Source organism: Sorex fumeus, unplaced genomic scaffold, assembly GCF_029834395.1.
Source record: "Sorex fumeus unplaced genomic scaffold, SorFum_2.1 ptg000002l, whole genome shotgun sequence".
NCBI classification, from domain to species: Eukaryota; Metazoa; Chordata; class Mammalia; order Eulipotyphla; family Soricidae; genus Sorex; species Sorex fumeus.
This window is the reverse complement of record NW_026606059.1, coordinates 57,347,025-57,367,318: the sequence shown is the minus strand read 5'-3', so window position 1 is coordinate 57,367,318 and position 20,294 is coordinate 57,347,025. Positions and strand designations below refer to the sequence as shown.

At 44.0% G+C, this 20,294-nt stretch overlaps 1 protein-coding gene across 1 annotated transcript in view; it reads right to left on the bottom strand.

The window, feature by feature from the left end:
• Positions 1–20,294, bottom strand: part of ANXA13 (annexin A13) — a 64,556-nt gene that overhangs the window by 30,384 nt on the left and 13,878 nt on the right. The window contains exon 3 of the mRNA XM_056111536.1: positions 4,757–4,832. Within this exon, the coding sequence (XP_055967511.1) occupies positions 4,757–4,832 (76 nt within the window). The remainder of the gene's footprint in view (positions 1–4,756; positions 4,833–20,294) is intronic.

Below are 20,294 nucleotides of genomic sequence, written 5' to 3'. Positions count from 1 at the left end.
AAAGCTTCCTGGCACCTCCCTTTCTCTTAGAGAAAGGGGGACTGGAGGGGACTGTGTCTAGTACAGGGCACGTGCTTGCCTCACACATAGCTGACTCTGAAGCAACTCTGGGAGTGATCCTTGAGACCCCCAGAGCAAGGAGTGACCCACCTTGCAGCACCCAAACTGAAATGGGGATGAAGGGAAGATAGATGAAGTAACAAATGGGTTGAATCCTGCCTATTTGGTGTGTGTGTGTGTGTGTGTGTGTGTGTGTGTGTGTGTGTGTGCGCATGTGTGTGTGTGTGTGTGTGTGGCGGGTCATGTCCTATCCCTTGGCCACAGGTAATTTCACAAACAGGTAATTTCAAAAAGCAGCGTTTATTCCTCCCAATTCTGGCCCTAAGAAGTCTAGCATCCTGGGGTCCACACTGCCAAGAGTGGGTGGAGATGGGGTGAGGGTTGTTTACTTCTTGCCTTTCCCATCTTCTAGTGTCTCCTGGAAACCCTTACTATTTTGGGGCTAGTGGTAGCAGTATCCCAGTGTCTGCCTCTTCACATGGCTTCTCTCTGGACATCTTCTCTTCTGCCTTTTTTTTCTTTTTGGGTCACACCTGGCGATGCACAGGGGTTACTCCTGGCTCTGCACTCAGGAGTCACTCCTGGCGGTGCTCAGGGGACCATATGGGATGCTGGGAATCGAACCCGGGTTGGCCGCGTGCAAGGCAAACGCCCTACCTGCTATGCTATCTCTCCAACCCCGTCTGCCTTTCTTTTTTTAAGAAAAAAATTTATTTGGGGAGAATGGGCCACACCTGGTGATACTGGAAGATATTCCCAACTCTGTGCACAGTGGGTTGCTTCCAGCAGTGCTTGGGAGACAGCACTTGGTTCCAGGGATTGACCTGGTGTTGGTTGCACCCGCTATAATATCTCTCTGTCCCTATGGTATGGAATTATGTTTGATTGTAATGAGGATGTGTTGCAGAGGTGGGAGGGGAGTATACATAAACTGCTGGAGGCAAGGGGACTCTAGCTCCAAGACGGTAGCCCTCATCACACATGAGTGGCTTCTAAGAATTTGAAGTGTGGTTGCTCCAAGTCTAAGTGTACTTTAAGTGTAGCATTCTCATCAGACTGTGTTTGCCGTGGTTTTGGTTTGAGATTCGCATGCAGTGATGCTCAGGGATTACTCCTGGCTCTGCACTTAGGAATCATTCTTGGTGGTACTCAGGAGGCCCATATGGAATACCGGGGATTAAACCTGGATCTGCCTCATGCAAGGAAGCACCCTAGTGTACTAGCTCTCTAGCTCCTGATTTTGAAAACTTAGTGTTTAAGAAAAGAGAATGTAAAATAGCTCAATAATTTTTTCTGGAGGTTGCCAATTAAAATGATAGCTTTTGCGGCAGAAAAGTGAATGGACCATGCATTAAACTACAATGCCATGCCTTCCTGGGAGAAAAAGGGTGTTGCTCCCTTCCACCTTCCCCCTCCCCCAGCAGCAGGGTGGCCGCTGCCTCAGAGCTTATAGGAAAGCCAGGTATGAGCTGGCAGTGACGGGGCAACTGCAGTCTCATGGGAAGGGGAGCAGTACCAACTCGTCCTTCACCCCCTACCAAGGTCATGAGTTGCCCCCCACGAGTGGCTCTACAGCACAGCCATAACACCAGACACACAGAAACCAATCTTGTAATTATCTGGCTCTTTGCAGAAATCCAAAAATTGCATGGCCACAATACCGGCCGTGCAACATTACATGATTCTCATAACCAGCTATAGAAAACAAAATATTTCACAATGCCTTTTTAGCATTTCTGATTGTTGGGGGGGGGAATTCTAAACAATAATGGTGCATCTTTTGTCGAAATAATGAATGTAATCAATGTAGAGAAGAGTTAAGTGGAAATCATCTTCCTCACAGGCATTGGGAGGGTTGGGAAGGGGTTTATTGGGGTTCTTGGTGGTGAAAAATGAGTACTGGTGAAGGGAGAGGTGTTTGATCATTGTATGACCGAGACTTAAACCTGAAAGCTTAGTGGCTTTTCCCAGAGTGATTCAATAAATAAATATAAGAAGAAAAATAAATAAATAAGTAAATAAAACTATGAAAAAAAAGGAAGGTGGAGTTCATGCGCAATTCAATCAGCTAATCAGTGGCTGAATAAATAGCAGTACTCCTACATTAAAAAAATAAATTAAATTAAATGATAGCTTTGATACTAATACTGGTAATAAAGCATATGATTAGGTAAATATACCTGCTTTTATTGCTCTTTATAAATGTTGGCTTCTCAAAAGTGTTTATTTCCCTATTGGGCTCACCCTAGTGACAATTGAACGAGACCTTAGATACTTAACTTCAGCCCTGACAGAGTGAATAGATCAGTGGAATGGCTGCAGGATTTTGCAAACAAGTGTGACCAATGATACTATTTTACTCTGACTCGTACTTTCTAATAGAAATAGGAAATATTTCTTTCTAATAGAAATTGGAATTCTAAACTCCCATAGCTCTTCAATAGGCCTTAGTTTCCAATAACTCCACCCTCCCTTCATAACTTTGACTTTAATCGAAACGTTTAACTTCCAATCCTCAGCATTGACAACTGTTAAGTCATTATAATAATCCAGCTTTAAAGGATTGTTGGAAGTATTTAACAAGATAGTGTGAGGGTAGCACCCGGCTCAGTTCTTGCAAAAGGGGTAATCTTAACAGCAACCAGTGTTCACTTTGCTTTTTGTGGTCAAACCCAAAAGAAGGAAGAGAATTGTGTCACTTTGGCATGTGGTAGGTCCTCCATCGGTGTTTGCTGAATTGAACTTAATAGAGCCAAGAACAGTTAATATATATTAACTGTTAAGTTAAGTACATTAACTGGAAGCTAAATTCCATGCCCACTTCAGCTCCTGTCTCCAGCTCACCTCCAGGTGTCAAGATCTCATTGAGGGACAGCAGGGAAACTCCTGGGAGACTCACCCAGCCACTCGGTCCACTCAACTATAAACATCCTGCTGCTTCCAGGTAAACATGGCATCTTACAGCTTTATGTGGCCCAAATACAAAGTTGGCCAGATCAGAAGATGAGAAAGGAGCTCTATCATCAGAACCCTCGAGCCTTTTCTCTGATCCCCCTACCAAAAGAACCAAGAAACCTAGTTGTCATCATTCATTTCCGTCTACTTCTCCTCTTTCTCTCATTCTCTCTCCTGTTCTCTCCCATTTTTTTCCCACAAGATATACTGTGATGAAATACTTTTGACTCTTTTCCTACCAGATCTCCAACACCAGATTCTTTAGGACTCCCCCCAACATTTCTAGACCAGGAAAAGTATGCTACACTTGAGTGGATTTATTATATTAAGTAAATTCCATCTTAGAACTTCTACCATGAATCTCAGCCCTTTCCTCTGGAGTTACAGAGAATTTATAGCCATTTTGGCACAACCATACTACTCATTCCTAGGAAAGTACATTCCCACAAATTTACTTCTACGTAAAAGGTCTAGTGTTTGTTGTTGTAAGTGTTATTTTGCTAATACGTGCCAAACGGAAAAACTTCAGACACCAAATGGTACATGTTTCATGGTTTATATTGATATGAAATGTCCAGAATATACAAATCCTTAGAGACAGACTGTAGATTAATGATTGCCTGGAACTAATGGGTGGTAATGTGAATAAAGTTGGGAAGTAGCATCTTTTGGATGATGAGAATATTCTGAAATCACAGGTGATGGTAGCACAGTGCTGTGAAGATCCTAAAACCCAGTATTGTGCTTTGCAAAAGAATGTTTTATGTTATGTGAATGATAAAAATCACAATAAAAAAGAATTAAGTGAAACATCCGTGGGTGCACATGGCTCCAACTGCTATTAATAGCACGAGCCAGGTCTTCTCAATCCTAACCTATCACAGACAGCAGCTGGAGGCTGAGGTGGGCTGGCTACAAGGGCTTTAAGCTGGTGGCATGTGGAGTGAGTGGGAGTGAGAGGGAGGAATCGTGGAGAGGTTGGTAACAGGAATAGGTACATTCATGGGTGTTGTGGTAGAAGAAAGCTCACACCTGGAAATCCAGCTGTGCTCAGAGAATGGGAGACAAGGTGATCTGTCTATGTTTGGGTTTCTATCCTCCTCCAGGCTTCAGGGACCTGAATCTTGCTTCATCAGAGACTTCTTAAATCCCAGAGCCCCTCTGCTGGGCCTTAGTCTTAGACTGACTCTCTCTCTCTCTCTCTCTCTCTCTCTCTCTCTCTCTCTCTCTCTCTCTCTCTCCTTCTCACTGGGTGTATTGTACTGTTGACCTTAGTCTCTCAATCTTAGCAGGCTCTTACCTGTAGGCCTGGATGTCTTTCTTCTGTTTGGACCCATGATCTATGACCTGGGCCGTGGTTTAACTTCACTTCATTTACATCTGGATGTCACTCCCAGATCCCAGAGCCAACCCTTCTCTCATTTGCTTCCCCACAACCTCCCATGAAAAGCATATAAGGGCTTTCTATGACATTGTGATTGTGTGGACTTACACATCTCATGGAGTTCACCTCAAGGTCAAATTCACTGTCATGCTATCCTGTTTCTAGTGATTATATTGAATTGTGAAGAGTAAGAAAATCTGATTATAACGTTGAAATGTTTTATAAAGAGAGCCTAGGAAGTAAGTGACTTTTCTTGGAATACACCAAATCATCTTTCTAAGAGCATGGGAAAGTTGGACATAAACTCAAGTTTCATCAATTTCAAAAGTAAATAACAAAACACAATATCTTTCATACCCATTCCTTTGCAGGCTTTGTACAGGGTTTTGACATCCCGTTTCACATCAAAATGCTGATGACTTGAATCTTTGGCCTGGAGAAAATAAATGAAAAGGTGAGTGGACAATATAGGCATTATTAAATGATCTCTGAATGAATGGAAGCAGTCAGCTAAATGAGGGGCCAGCTGCCACTGTACACGTGACACATGTGGAAATCAGCTGGGAAAGTTCTGTCCCAAAGAGATGGCTGGTACTTCTCAGGGCAGCTGGCCTTGGGTGACCATGGAGAATGGACCTCTCTGTTCTCAAGGACAATCAGCCTGGTCAGCTCTAGGATCAACCCTACCTTTGTGCGTCTGTCTCTGAAACAGAGAGTAATACAGTGGGCCAATGTTCTGGAGCAATAGTTCTCCCCTTTAGCCATGGGATATGAGTGTGTTTAGGGAATAGTATTGCCAGCCAGAAGCTCAGAGACCTGGAGTCTTATTATAGATTGATGTGACAGACTGAGCTAAAACTTGCCACCCATTCCAGCGTTTCTCAACTATGTTCTAGGATATCCCAAGGGGGTTGAAGGTGAAAATCATGTAAATGGGGCACCATGGCATGAAACTAGGGGACTAACTGATAGGACATGGGCCACATGAAGGAAACAAGGCCACTGTCAGTAAAAGGTTGAGGAATGGGTCTACCAGTGAGAGATATGATTCATCAGAGTTAACAATATAGAATCACAAGACTATAGTGAGTGGGTTTTACTGCTAGGAAAGAGTGGTGGTTTATATGCTAATCCCACATTTCCCATAATTATGATTAATGACTAGCATAATTACACATATTTATTTGTTCACAGCAACTATTTTCTTCTACTTTTTATTTCCCACAGATCTACTTTGCTTTTTATTTATTGGGTGGTTGGGTGAGCCATAATTGGCAGTGCATGGGCCTATTACAAGCTCTGTGCTCAAGGGTGACTTCCAGAGGCGTTTGGAGGACCCTGAGATTCTGGGAATCATATCCGGGTCAACCCATGCAAAACAAGTACCTTAACCCCCGTACTCCCCGTACTGTCTCTCCAGACTCTCTACTTTATTTTCACTTAAAGTTATTTTGAAAAGGAAGCTTTCTATTAGGACTATAGATGGAATATTTCCTCTGTGCTGTGAAATGATGGAAAACTTGCTTCTAAAGTTGACCAGACCAATTGTCCTTCAGAACAGAGGGGTTCATTAATGTGGTCATCCAAGACCACTGGTCCCAAGGACAATCACTAGCACAACCAAAAAAGTAAAAAACAAAAACAAAAACAAAAACAACTCCATCATGACAAACAACTTAGAGACATTCCCTCCAGGTCTGCTCTGTCATTCTCCCTAGAATACTCCTACTGCTTCTCAGATCTTTGCTTTTTCTTTGAAAAATTCTCTTTGGTGACACACTTCACATATTTCCCATCCTTCAATGAAGGTTGCTTAAGAACTACTGTCTCCACATCCTAGTTGCCTTCTCCTCTTCTTTCTATTGGCATTGATGGTGAACAGTCAGCCACCCAAGCATGCTCAGTGTGCTGCCTCCACACCAAGTGTCCTATTTCCTTTGGAGAACTTTGCATCCCTCGTTTCATGTGGTCTCTCTGGATCTCAGCCATGAGGCTTGCGCTCTGTCATTCTGCCTCTAATGGGCACCTTCTCCCATCACATTGGCAATTGTAACTGGGTTGTGAGTGAATGAGTCTTTCTCTTAATGGTTAGGAGATATAGTGGGTGGGTTTGGATTTCTAGGCAGAGACTCAGGAGGGCTATTAGAGACCATCTTACCCACTACCCAAAGGGAATGTGAGTTCAGAATGAAACAGAGATAAAAGAATGAGAGCGAGAGAGTGTGTGTGTATTAGAGAGAGAGAGAGAGAGAGAGATTGATCTGTGCCTTTATCTTCACACTTCGCAATTTTATTGACCAACAAGTAACCACTTTCCCCAAAAGTATTTATATGAGTTGGATTTGTAATGGGGTGACCCAAAGCATCCTGACTAATATGGGAGGCCTGGAGATGAGGATGTCTGCTAAGCCACAGCTAAAGGATATTTATGACATCACATAGTTCAAGTCTCTCAGGACCACCTCCCAGCCATTGTGCTTGATGGGGAAGCATCTATTTCTGAAACAAATAGAGGCGGCATCTACCAGCAGAGCATTTGTGCTTATACATAACACCTTCCTCTACAGTTTATTCTTTTTCTTTACTTTTTAATTTTTAAAAATTTTTAAAAAATTTATTTTAATGAATCACAGTGTGATACAGTTACAGACTTACAAACTTTCATGATTGCATTTCATTCAAACAATGTTCGAGTACCCATCTCTCCACCAGTGCCCATTCTCCAATACCAATGTTCCCAGTATCCTTCCCCCCACTCCCACCCCTTCCCACCCCCTGCCTCTGTGAAAGGCACATTCCCTCTTTCTCTCTCTGTCCTTTTGGGTGTTATCTTCTTCAATTTTAAAAATTGAATCACCCTGAGATAGAGTTGCAAAGTTGTTCATGATTGGTTTTAGTCTTGTCTTACAATGTTCCAACACCCAACCCTTTACCAGTGTACATTTCCCACCACCAATGTCCCTGCCCAGTTTTCCTCTTGCCACCCTCCCCAGCCTGCCTCTATGGCAAGTACTCTCTCTCTCTCTCTCTCTCTTCCCCCCACCCCCCCGATTTGGGCATTATGGTTTGCAATACAGTTCATTCTTTATGATTTAAAGTGAAGAGTGGGTCTTCACAGTCTGCTTGATGGGGAAGGAAACTGTGTGGACAGGTCACAGCAATTGTCTGAGGGCTCCATCTCTGCTCTTCTCAGGAATGAGGGGGTCTTTGAGTCTTGCAGGGACATGGCAGGGCCCGTTTTCCTTTACAAATCTTGGCGGGGTGGGGGTGGGGGAGACTGGGAAAACTGTTACTTCCAAAGACTTGCTTTCTGGACTGGCAACAGCGTTTGAAGACTTTGGCACAAAATATCTAAATGTAAGACAAGGGATAAGGCAACTGCCTTGCACATGCTCATCCTAATTTGATCCCCAGCACCATATATGGTTCCCTAAGTCCCCCCAGGAGTTATCTATCAACACAGAGCCAAGGTAGTCTCTGAGCACCACAAGATGTGTCCTAAAACTCCAAACCAAACCCCCAAACAACAAGGAATTCAAGCTGGTGACTTTAGAGTGTTTAAGCAAAACCAGGGTCTTTCTGATTATGGGACCTATGCTGGTGCTTATCCACCCCAACCTGATTTTTCCCCCCTTAAATTGTCCCCTTTCCTTCCTGCAGCTCCCACATTTTTTTTTCTGCTTTGACCAGAGGTCACACGAATTTGGCCATGGCAGTTCATGGTAGTGTTGGTACAGATGTGGTACACTGCCCTGGAGGTACTTATGTTGTGGCATCAGGGACCCCAAAGAGCTCTGCTGCCAAGATCGTGTCAGAGCAAGTGTGTGGGGTGCTTGCCAGGAATTGAACTCTCATGGGAGGAACAACCCATGCAGGGAACCAGAGGTATGGGGGACCCTCCCGGTGATTCTCAGCCAACCATACTGGCACCTCAACGTGGTGCCTGAGAATGTGGCACTGTTTGGTCCCGTGCTGCTAGGAATCACCTATGCCTGTCAGGCAGGGCTCGGGGACCTCTAGAGCTATACCCAGTAGTGTTTGGGGGTCTCCAAGGATGGACCTGGTAGTGCCTGGGGGGCCACCTGGTGCCAGGCAGAGATTGAGCTCGAACTGACCACATCGAAAGCACACACCTTACCCCTGTACTCTTACCTGGCCCCTGCGCTGCTTTTTGACTGGATTCTGAACTGGGTGTGGGAGTGTGGAAAGAACAATCTTCAAGGATCAATCAAAAAATCTCTGCTTTTCATCAGAAGTATTATGGCGGGAGCTGGGAGATAATTTGGGGGTAAGGCACTCACCTCACACATGGGTGACCCCGCTTTGATCCTTGGCACCACATAAGGTCCCCGCAGCGCTCCCAGTGGGATCCCTGAGCACATCGCCAGGAATGTCCCCTGAACACAGTTGTTTGTGGGTTCCCTCCAGCCCCCCGCAAATACTATAGTAGGCTCAGGAAGCACGACTGAAATGACTCGCAGAAATCTTGGTTAACAAGCTGATCCTCAGCTGCTGTCATTGTCCCTTCATCAATGCTGTGAATTGGTTGTGGGATGGGGACACTTACTGTCTCTCCTACATAACATAACGCACTGATGCAGACACGGAGCTCTGTTGAGGCTGTGGACTCTGCTGCCTTTGGGCCCCACTGGGAGACAGGGGAGGGGGCTGGCATCCTGTGGAGGTGACTCTAACCTTCCCCGTGCCACCAGTGTGGTTTCCCTTGCAGATGAGCCCCTTTCCCCTCGGTTGTGCTGAGATACGTTCAGGATTGCCAGTGTCCCTGTGGCATCTTGTTCAACCACCCAACCAGACAAGTGCTGAGTTGTGCCAGGGATGTACCCGGGACTGATTGTGGGCTTTGAAATGCCAGCCCTGCCTCTCTCTGCACCCCAACAAGTGAAGTGCTCCACAATGCAATTCCAGAGAGTCCAGGGAGCAGAATCCTATGGCCACATTCCCAAAGCTGAAAAGTGAGCAAGTAAGTGTCTCGTAGTCCAAAATAATAGTGATATTTGCAACAGGCTCAGAGGGGCTGTAGTGGGAGCCCGCAACGTGTGTAGTTGAACCACATGTGAAGAATAAAGATGGGAGAGTTGGAAAGATAAGAACAGGGGTAAAAGGGGCTTGTCTCTCACGAGCCCAACTACTCCAGCTCCATCCCTGGTACGGCTATTGCTCTCCTGAGCCCCACCAGGAGTGATCCCTGAGCACTGAGAACACCTCCCCCCCACCCCACAAACCAAACCAAAGCAAAAGACGATGATTAGGAGGCTGAAGTGTTTCTTCTTCCCTTCATGGATAATGCAGATTAAGGGTCTGTATCAGATGCATGACCACCGAAGGGCAGGATGACATCTTGAGTCATGCTCCATATCTTTCCCACTTTTCTCCAGAGATTTTAGTCTTGTTCCTTCGAAGGGCAGGGTATTGGATGCTGGAGAAATTGTCTGATTTTATTTTATTTAGAGAATAAGAAAATATTTCATTTGGAATTTTCTCCTTGCAGGGGTATCCTTGGCTTATCTGTCTGAGCAGTGGAGGAGTGGAGAGAGAACATCTCCAGGAAATTGGAGGAGCCCTTCTCTGTTCTTTGTTCATTGTTTTATTAGAGTCTCCCCTTTTCCCCCCACCCAAATCTGTAGCCAGGTGACTTGGGACCCTCGGCCCCAGGCCTGTTTGCCAATCAGGAAATTTATCTTTTGCAAACTGAGACCCCTGAGCATAACCTCACATAAAGTGGGTCTGCAGGAATATGGGTCAGACATTAAATGTGTGTTGCCGGGGAACACAGCTTCGGTGACATGTTTGTGAGGTTGTACGTGAACACATAGGTTTTCTTATTTGCTTTTGACCTTAAAGCAATATTGACTTGTGTGTTTTTAAACAGCATTTGCACAGACATTCAGACATTTGAAAAAGACAAGATGGGCTGGGCAGATAGTTTAAAGGACTGTAGCACATACCTGCCTCTGGGAAGCCTACGGCAGTGAGTTGCTCCCCCAAACACCACCAGAAATAACCCCCAAGTACAGAGCTGAGAATAGCCCCTGAGCACTTTCAGGTCTGCCCCCCCAAAAAACAAAACAACACAAGGACATTATATGCTAGTAGAAAATAATTAGGCAGGTGTACCTTAAAGTCATAAGGATTTGAGTTTGATATAGTTCTGTCCCTTTTCAGTCATGTGCAATTGTTGATGAACCTCTAAACCATACTTGCCGTATGTGAAATGAGACAATGTCTGTCTGGCAGGGGCTGAGGCTCTGTGAGATATAATTTTTAAGTGCCAGATATGGACAGTGAAATTGGCAGGTAGATGGGCTTGAAGAGACGGTCTGGTAATGAATTCTTGGAAAGTAATAAAACCAAGATGGGATTTGAAGAAGCTACTCTGTCACTAGCCTTAAAGTAGCAAAAAGCATTATGGACGAACCCACTTTGTGGACACAGGTACTGAGGTCTGATGAGAATCAAATTGGTGCCAGGCACAGGTCCAGACCAAGGCTGGACCCCCAACCTAATTCCAAAGCTCCAGAACTTCACCTCCAGAAGCTCCAACCGGGTTATGATAAGGACACAAAGATGTCCCACCAAAAGTTCTAAGCTCTTTCCCTTGACAATGCCACAACTGTGGACTGTTATCTAAGTGGGAAGCCCCACCACAGGTTAGTTTGGCAGAAAAATCTATGAAACCAACTCTGCAAAGGCCAGAGGGATGCATCCTCATTCTGGGGAGTGGCTGGCATTTCCACCAGAGAGATGGACTCTGATCTCTCCCCTCTGGAGCAGCCTGTGTCCTCTCTTGGAGCTTATTCTCTCCTTTTCCTTCCTAATAATCTTTAAATTATACTGTTTTACTTCACTATGCATTTTCTCCTGGAATCCTTTTCTGTGAGGTAAGGAATTAATCTTGGAAAACTTGGGGAGAATTTAGGGCTGACTTTTCTTTCCTGCAAAGTTCTAACTCCAGTGTGGAGCCATGGCTGCCCAAGAAATAGGGTGGCAGGGATCATTTCCCAGGCTGGATAGAGCAAATGAAACCCAGGTGGGTTTTTTTTTCTTTTTGGGTCACACCTGGCGATGCTCAGGGATTACTCCTGGCTTTGCACTCAGGAATTACTCTTGGTGGTACTCAGGGGATCATATTGGGATGCTGGGAATCAAACCCGGGTGGTCCGGGTGCAAGGTAAACGCCCTACCCACTGTGCTATTGCTCCAGCCCCCCGGTGTGGTTTTGACAGCTGCCTCGTTGGGTGGGTGAGACATGAGGTCTGTAAACTTTCACCCGGTGGTTAAAGAGAAGAACATGTAGGCTCCCTTCTCAAGGCTGCTGCTTCTCCTCTCACCACACCATCTAAGTCACCTGCAACAGAGAGGAACCACAGAATTCTTATCCTTTCCATGAATGTATGAAGCATCTCTTGTCTGTTTGTCTGATAAATATTGAGTTTTTTTAATTGTTTATATTTGGATTTGTCAAGTCTGGAAGATATCTCTGCCTTCTACTCTTGAGAAATATATATTTGATTTGAAATTCAAGTTATATGCATAATTATATAATTTATATTTGTATCACATAATATAAAATTTCATGGTATAATATATTAGTTTACTTATATGTATTTATAGAATATTTTATATTATGTATAAAGTGACATATGAAACATTGCTTATATATTGCTAAGCAATACTGATATGTATATACTATGTTTCAAACAGCACCATGTTTCTCATGGGTGTGAAGTGAAGCTAGATTGTCAGGTTTGAGACTTTGGCTTTATTGTCTGAGTAGATCTAATTACCAGTTTAACTGTGTAACCTTGGGCAAACTTTGCAACCTCTCTGCTGGAATTCCCTCTCAGTAAAGTGGTAATAACCACAGTTCTTATCTGTACGTCTCTTGTGAGAATTTTAATGAAATAATTCAGATAAAGCACCTAAAAGGGAATCTAATATTTGTCGAGGACAGGTTAACAATTCATTCACCAGAAAATTTCAACACTTTCCTGCTTTAGGGGATCTCACTTTGAAGGTTTTTATTAATCACTCATGATTCTGATCTGGAGTTCTGGGCATGAATTTCAAATAGGGCAGGAAAGTGGCTTAAAAAGTCAGGTTTATGAGTGCCCGAGAACAGATGACTGGTTAAAGAAACTTTGGTACATCTACACAATGGAGTACTATGTAGAAGTTAGAAAAAATGAAGTCATGAAATTTACACACAAGTGGTACTACATGGAAAATATTATGCTAAGTGAAATGAGTCACAAGGAGAGGGACAGACATAGAAAGATTGCATTCATCTGGGTAACATAAAGTAACAAAATAAGAGACAATCACCCAAGAACAGCTGTGGTAAATACCAGGTTGTTCACTCCATGGCTTAGAGGCCAGCCGCACACTCTAGGGGTAAAGGCGGCTCAGATACAGAAGGGAACACCAAATAAAGGGTGCTGGGAAGATCTGCCCAGGATGGGAGATGCCTGCTGAAAGTAGTCTATGGACCGAACATGATTGCCACCCAATGTCTCTTCTGCAGACCACAGCACCCAAAAGGAGAGATAGAGCGAAAAGGAGTGCCCTGCCACAGAGGCAGGGTGGGATGGGGGATGGGGGGGGGTGGGAGGGATCCTGGGATTGGTGGGGGTGGAGAATGGGCACTGGTGGTGGGATGGGTACTCGATCATTGTGTAACTGAAACCCAAGCACAACAACTTGTCAGTCTACAACTGTACCTCATGGTGTTTCACTAATAAACAAAAAAAAAAATTCAGGTTGAGAGAGAGAGAAGAAAAGTGTCTGCTATAAAGACAGGCTGCATGGGTAGGACGAGGGAGGTGGGCAGGATGGAAACTGGGGACATTGGTGGTAGAAAATGAGCACTTGTGAGGGGATAGGTTTTGGAACATTTTATAACTGAGACTCAACAACAACTTTACAACTGTGTATCTCATGTTGATTCAATAAAAAAAAAATTCAGGTTGAGGAGGTTGGTAACTTAGGGTGCCACCCCAGGTCACATCACATTTTGTCAACTATAAGTGTGGTAATTTGACAAGTGTGATGATTTTACACCTTGAGCCCATGAGGTTCACACTGCCATTACCAGCCTTGAGGAAGGACTTGTAATAGTGCTAATAGGTCAGTCTCAGCACTGTAGCACTGTAGCACTGTCCTCCCGTTGTTCATCGAGTTGCTTGAGCAGGCCCAGTAACGTCTCTTCTGTGTGACTTGTTGTTACTGTGTTTGGCATATCGAATATGCGATGGGTAGCTTGCCAGGCTTTGCCGTGCGGGCGAGATACTCTCAGTAGCTTGCCAGGCTCTCCGAGAGGGGCAGAGGAATCAAACCTGGCTAGGATGGCTGTGTGCAAGGCAAATGCCCTACTGCTGTGCTATTGCTCCCCCCCAACCACCCCCACCCCCCACCCCCCGCCGTCAGTCTCAGAATGGAAACAAATACTATTCACTCTCTAAGAGGCACTGCCTGATGCATGAATAATCTGGCAATGTGCCATTCCTGATTCTTAATTCTTTCTAGCTCGTCTACATGGCACCATACCTTTATATTGCTACATCTAAAATAAAGAAAGGGGGAATAATACATTTTGCTGAAGAGGCACAGAAAAGGAAGCAGTGTCCTCCCTTCCGCCCTCCTCCCTCTGGAAAGAAAGGTGGCGGCCACATGGGGGCCTTGTGGACAGCAGATATGAGCCGGGGGTGTGGGGGCGACTAAAACCTCATGGGAAGGGGGGCGTTCTGGTCCGTCCTTCACGCCCTACCGAGGTCACCAGTTGCCCCCCACGAGCGGCTCTCCAGCACAGCCACGGCCCCAGAAGCACAAGGACTTAATGCAGAACCCAGCAGCTTGGAGCAGAAAAGTGAACGGACTCTGCATTGATCCAGGCCATCAAGTCTGCCGGAGGGGAAAGGGTGTTGCCCCATTCGCCCTCTCCTCTTTGGAAAGAAAGATGGCGGCCACATGGGAGCCTTGTGGACAGCAGGTATGAGCCGGGAGTGTGGGGGCGACTAAAACCTCATGGGAAGGGGGGCGTTTCGGTCCGCCCTTCACGCCCTACCGAGGCCACCGGTTGCCCCCCGCGAGCGGCTCTCCAGCACGGCCAGGACTCCAGAACACAGAAACCAATTTCTTAACTATCTGACTTTCAGTAGAAATACTTCCAGGGTCAATAGGTAAAAGAGAGAAATCCAAAACCAACATTTAATTCTTGAACCCAGCCGTAGAAAGCAAATCACTTCACAATGCTTTTTCAGCATGTCTGATTGGGGGGGGGGGGGGTAAACTCTAAATAATAGTGGTGGATCTTTTATTGAAACAATGAATCTAATCAAAGCAGATAGAGTGTTAACTAGAATTCATCTGCTTCACAGGGACGGGGAGGGGTGGGGGGTGGGGTTTTATTGGGGTTCTTCATGGTAAAAAATAAGTATTGGTAAAGGGAAATGTGTTTGATATTTGCATGACTGAGACATAAACCTGAAAGCTTTGTAACCTTTCCCACAGTGATTCAATAAATAAATTAAAAAAATAAATAAATAAACAACGGGAGGACAGTGCTACAGTGCTACACTTCCTCAGGTTCTAATCGGGTCCTCACTCCAGCCCCTTTTTCTGCCATGCTCCCGACCAGACTTCACTGCTCTGGACGAGCCTCAATAAATGCACTAAAAATCCCAGGTATGTGGGTTTTGTGACAGAAATCTCTAGGTTTCACAGAATTGGGGATGGACTACTTCCCCCATCTCCCTGTACTTCTAGAAGCTCCAGTAGTTACACACATTCTCCAAAGCTGACACCCAGTTAAACATTTAACTCCAGCTGTATCACTCTGTCAAAAATTTTGGACTTCTTGGAGCTACATCTTAAACTCTACAACAATGATAAACCAGGAGTAGCATACCAGATTGGATGGGATGTAATGTAGAGGCAACCAATCTTGATTAACAGAAGGCTCAACCTGTAACAACATCTTAATAATCTCTTCCACAAGGACCTGGCTCCATGGTGAGATAGAAAAAATCCTCACTAACTTTCTTCTAAGGAAACATTTTTTATCATTATGTTAGGAAATTATTGATAACAAGCAATATAAAATAAATTACTGAGGGCTTCTATGAGGGCAGGCTTAAGGGGTGGTTGGGAAAATTGGAGACAATGGTGGAAGGAAGGTGTAATGGTAGTGGGATTGGTGTTGGAATACTGAGTGCCTGTAACAAATCATCATGAACAACTTTGTAAACCACAAGGTATTTATATAAAGTGTATGGATATACTGGGAACATTGGTGGTGGAGAATGGGCACTGGTGGAGGCATGGGCACTTGATCATTATATGACTGAAACGTAAGCATGAAAATTTGTAAGTCTGTAACTGTACCTCACAGTGATTCATTAAAAAATAAAATTTTTTAAAAAAGAAAAGAAAAAAAAAAAAAAGGAAGCAGTGTCTCCTGGGCGAAAGCAAGCTCAAAATAATTACTTGATAAAATGACTCAGGGATAAGACAAGTTATCCTGTAGCAGGGAGAAAGCTTCTTCTTCTAGCACTGATACCCTTCTCTCCACAGCAATACACACACACACACACACACACACACACACACACACACACACACACACACGAGACCATCTGGCCAAAGGCTTCTGTTTCAGTAAGGAGTTCTTGACTTTTATGATGAAAAGGGCTCTTCAGGAGAAGTATGTGGAAAAGTGAGCTGAGGGATGTAGTTTGCATATTGGTAGTTTCATATGTTATATAGTAACCAGGACTTTCCAGGACCCAACCTTAAGTACACTCACATTGAGTACATACATACTTGTTAGTCTTGGTAACTTGATTTTCTGTTTGGGTAGCTTCACGAGTGGGGGAAAATACACTGTCTCCAGACAGTCATGCAGGTTAATTAAAAGGCAACAGGCAGTAAGAGTCACGTCTGAATGTTTTCTTGCTCCCCCATCTCCTTTCTTTTTTTCCCCTTCTTCCTTCATCTATCTTCTCTTTCCTTTTTTAACCCTCTCCCTTCCTTCAACAGACAGGCATTACAAATCTTGCATGGAAAGTTCTACCCCAGGAAAGGGGACTCAATGATCATTGAAATACAGTACTTGTCATGGAAGAACTTAGCATGAAAACCCATCAGTACAATTGTATTATAATATGGTAGCATTATTTTTGACTATTACACACATGATGTTCTTTGAGGCTTTATAGATACATATATATAGTTTCAAATTATTTATATATTCCATAGTATGTTCCAATGTTGTCTAATGTCACACAATCACAAATCAAATCATCCTGTTAATCGTTGATTGCCTCGAGCAGGCCCCAGTAATGTCTCCTTCATCCTAGCCCTGAGATTATATTCAAGGCTCTTTAGGAGAATGAGACCCATCATTGTTACTGGTATTTGGCATATTGGGTACGCCACGGGGAGTTTGCCAGACTCTGCCGTGTGGGCAGGCTACATTCGGTAGCCTGCCAGTTTGTCCAAAGTAGGAATGATTGTCTAACGTAAATATGGAGAATTAAAAAATATAAATGTCACAAGACAAAAGCCATAATTTCACCATGATATGGTAGCATTATGCTGTTTTGTCTATAGAAAATATGATCTTATATTGTCTGCTGAAAGTAGATAAAGGACCAAACATGATGGCCTCTCGTTATCGGTATTGCAAACCATAATACCCATAAGTAGAGAGAGAGAGAGTAAGAGGGAAATTGTCTGCCATAGAAGCAAGGAGAGCGTAAAATGAGGAGGAGGGGAGGAGGAGGGATACTGAGGACAATTGGTGGTGGAAAATGTACACAGGTGGAAGGATGGGTGTTTGATCAGTTATGAAACTCAAACATGAAAGTTTTGTAACTGTAGCTCACGATGATTCAATTTAAAATAAAACAAATATGATCTTATTGAGTCATTGTGATATAAAGATTCCAGATATATGGATTCCAGATCAAATTCGCATTAAGTAGATACATAGAAAATATATAGCCCTGGGAGCTGGAGTGATAGCACAGCAGGTAGGGTGTTTACCTTGCATGCAGCCGACCTGGGCTCTATTCCCAGCATCCCATATGGTCCTCTGAGCACCGCCAGGAGTAATTCCTGAGTGCAGAGCCCTGTAAGTAACCCCTGTGCATTGCCAGGTGTGACCCAAAAAGCCAAAAAAAGAAAAAGAAAAAGAAAATATATAGCATCATGTAAAAAATGTAAATACTACACACATAAAATTCATAATTGCTTTATGATATTGTGTTATAAGCACTGTCACTGTCACTGTCCTCCCATTGTTCATCGATTTGCTCGAGTGGTCCCAGTAACGTCTCCATTGGAGACTTTGTTGTTACTGTGTTTGGCATATCGAATACATCACGGGTAGCTTGCCAGGCTCTGCCCTGCGGGCGAGATACTCTCGGTAGCTTGCCAGGCTCTCTGAGAGGGGCGGAGGAATCGAACTCGGGTCGGCCATGTTGGCTGCGTGCAAGGCAAACGCCCTACCGCTGTGCTATCGCTCGGACACAAATCATTAAATGAAAAGAAGGAATTTTTATATAGATGAGTTGAAACTTGTGCTAGTTATTGAAATATGAATTGGGCAGAGAGATAGTACAGGCATTAGGGGTTATTGCCTTGCATGTAGGTAACCCTGATTTGATTCTTGGCATCACATATGGTTCCCTGAGAATGACTGCCAAGAGTGACCCCCAAATACATAGCCAGGAGTATCTCTTCCAGGTGTAGTTACAGCACCCACCCCTCCAAAATAGGAAGGGAAATTAGGCAAGCAAAAATATGAAAGAGGAATCAGAAGGGTGGAGGTGGGAAGGGCAGTGTGGGGAGAGGGGAGCAGAGTGCTTTCAGAGTCTGTGTTCATGCAGGCTTCCTTCAACCTGCCAGGGTGCTATTGTCAAACAAATTTGATTGATCTGAGCATGACACAGAAACAAGAATATCGACTGGGTTTCAGCTACACAGTGCTCAGCTACACCAGGTCTCATGCTGGTTGCAGGACCCCCAGAGCAGATTTCTTCTTAAAGATGGAGCAGCCTCTGTACTGGAGGGTATTAAGGGTGTCGGGGACTCAGGAGCACAGAGCAGCTGCTGGTATGCCCTGGGACAAATGCACATAGGAGGTAGGATATTCAGTGTCCTGGGGATGAAAGGGGCATTTGTGAGCTCTGAAACATCAAAGTGTAAAGGGAGTGACATTATGATTGTTTGCTCTTCGCTGTGTAGTTCCTTGGAAGTCCTGATATGCGGCAGTCAGCTCAGTAAATATTTGAAAAAGTGACTAATATTGAGGGTCAGAGTTAGGAGACCTCTGGGGAAGTACTGAGGACAGAGGGCAGGGGCTTGTCTGCTGATGTAAAGAGAGCTGATGTTTGAGCTGGCATGAAATCAGATGACTGAGGAGATTACAAAGGAGGGTCAGGAATAGAACCAGGCATTTGAGGTTGGGCTCTCTGTGTAAAAGCCCCACACAGGCAGGGAGGAGGCAGTGCCAGAGAGAACCTCAGACAAGCCTGTATCCACCTTGCTAGAAGCTATGCCATAGGTGCCGCTAGTTGATAGTGCTTCCAGCCAGGCTTAGTGATTTGGGTTCAAATGATCTTGTATAGATGTTGTAACCATTATAGTAGGGGAAACCATGTCCAATTAGGTTAGGAGATTTTTTTGGTTGATCATAAAGTCCCTCTATCCCTTCAATATCTACTCTGGAATCTGGTAGGATGTACTCATCTTTCTAAGTCTCTTTTTACCTATCTGAAGATGATTAAAACAGTCCCACGCCTTGTGGAATTCTATAAGAATATGTATCAAATGGTTGGGGCAGGATGCTTGGCATGTGGCAAGCGCTCAGTGCCTCAGTGTTATTGCTACTTTCTTCCAACTGAGCTCAATCTATCGAATACAAAGTGAACCCCTGACATGGTACCTTGTAAATAATGGATTGCACAATTTGTTAGAAATCAGATGCCATTTGTATGTCTACATTGGTAGTGGCAGAGGCTAAGTGTTTAAGAGGAGTTTATGGGAGAAATATTTAAAATTGAGAATAGAAAATGATAAAGCCCTTAGCATATGCCAGACACTTGTCAAAACTATTTAATATAATAACTCATTTAATCCTCATATAGCCTGTGACATAGGTATTATTACCTCCCGTTTGGCAGATGAACAAACCAAGACAAGAAAGGCTTGTTTTGAGAACCCAAGAGTCCTCAACTGGTAAGTAATGAAATCCAAACTGATACCATTTGGATCCAGAAATTCTGTTATTGAAGTCTTGTGAAGTGATTATTTTTGTACCTGTAAGAATAAATGTTTTTCATTGACTCATCTAATTTGAAAAAAAATTTTAATAGTAGGCATCAAAGAGATACTACTGTGCTTAAGGCCTTGCATATGCTGACTCTGATTTTATCCCTGGGACCACATATTTTCCCCCAACTGCCTCCAGGAGTTATTCTTAAGCACAGAGATAGGAGTAAGCTCAGTAACACTGCTGAGTATGTTGAGTATGACCCCCAAATAAAACACAACCAACTAAAAAAAAAACAACCCCCCCCAAAAACACAAAAAATAATTGACAGAAAAACTTACTACAATGCTTAGAATGTTGGTCTTTCACAGAAACATCAGCTGAAGTCTGTAACTTATTCATAACTGAGGACTCAGGGAATTTTCAGAGAGTTATCAGATCATAAATGTTCATGGGACAATAGAAAGTAGAATGAAAATCAAGACCAGTCGCCGAGGAAATGGCAGCCATCTCCCGGTGGGCAAAATGCATAGCAGGAGTTTTATTGCCAAACTCTACTTCCAATACAGTCAAATGGAATCATGGTTTCTGCTTCTCTTTTGT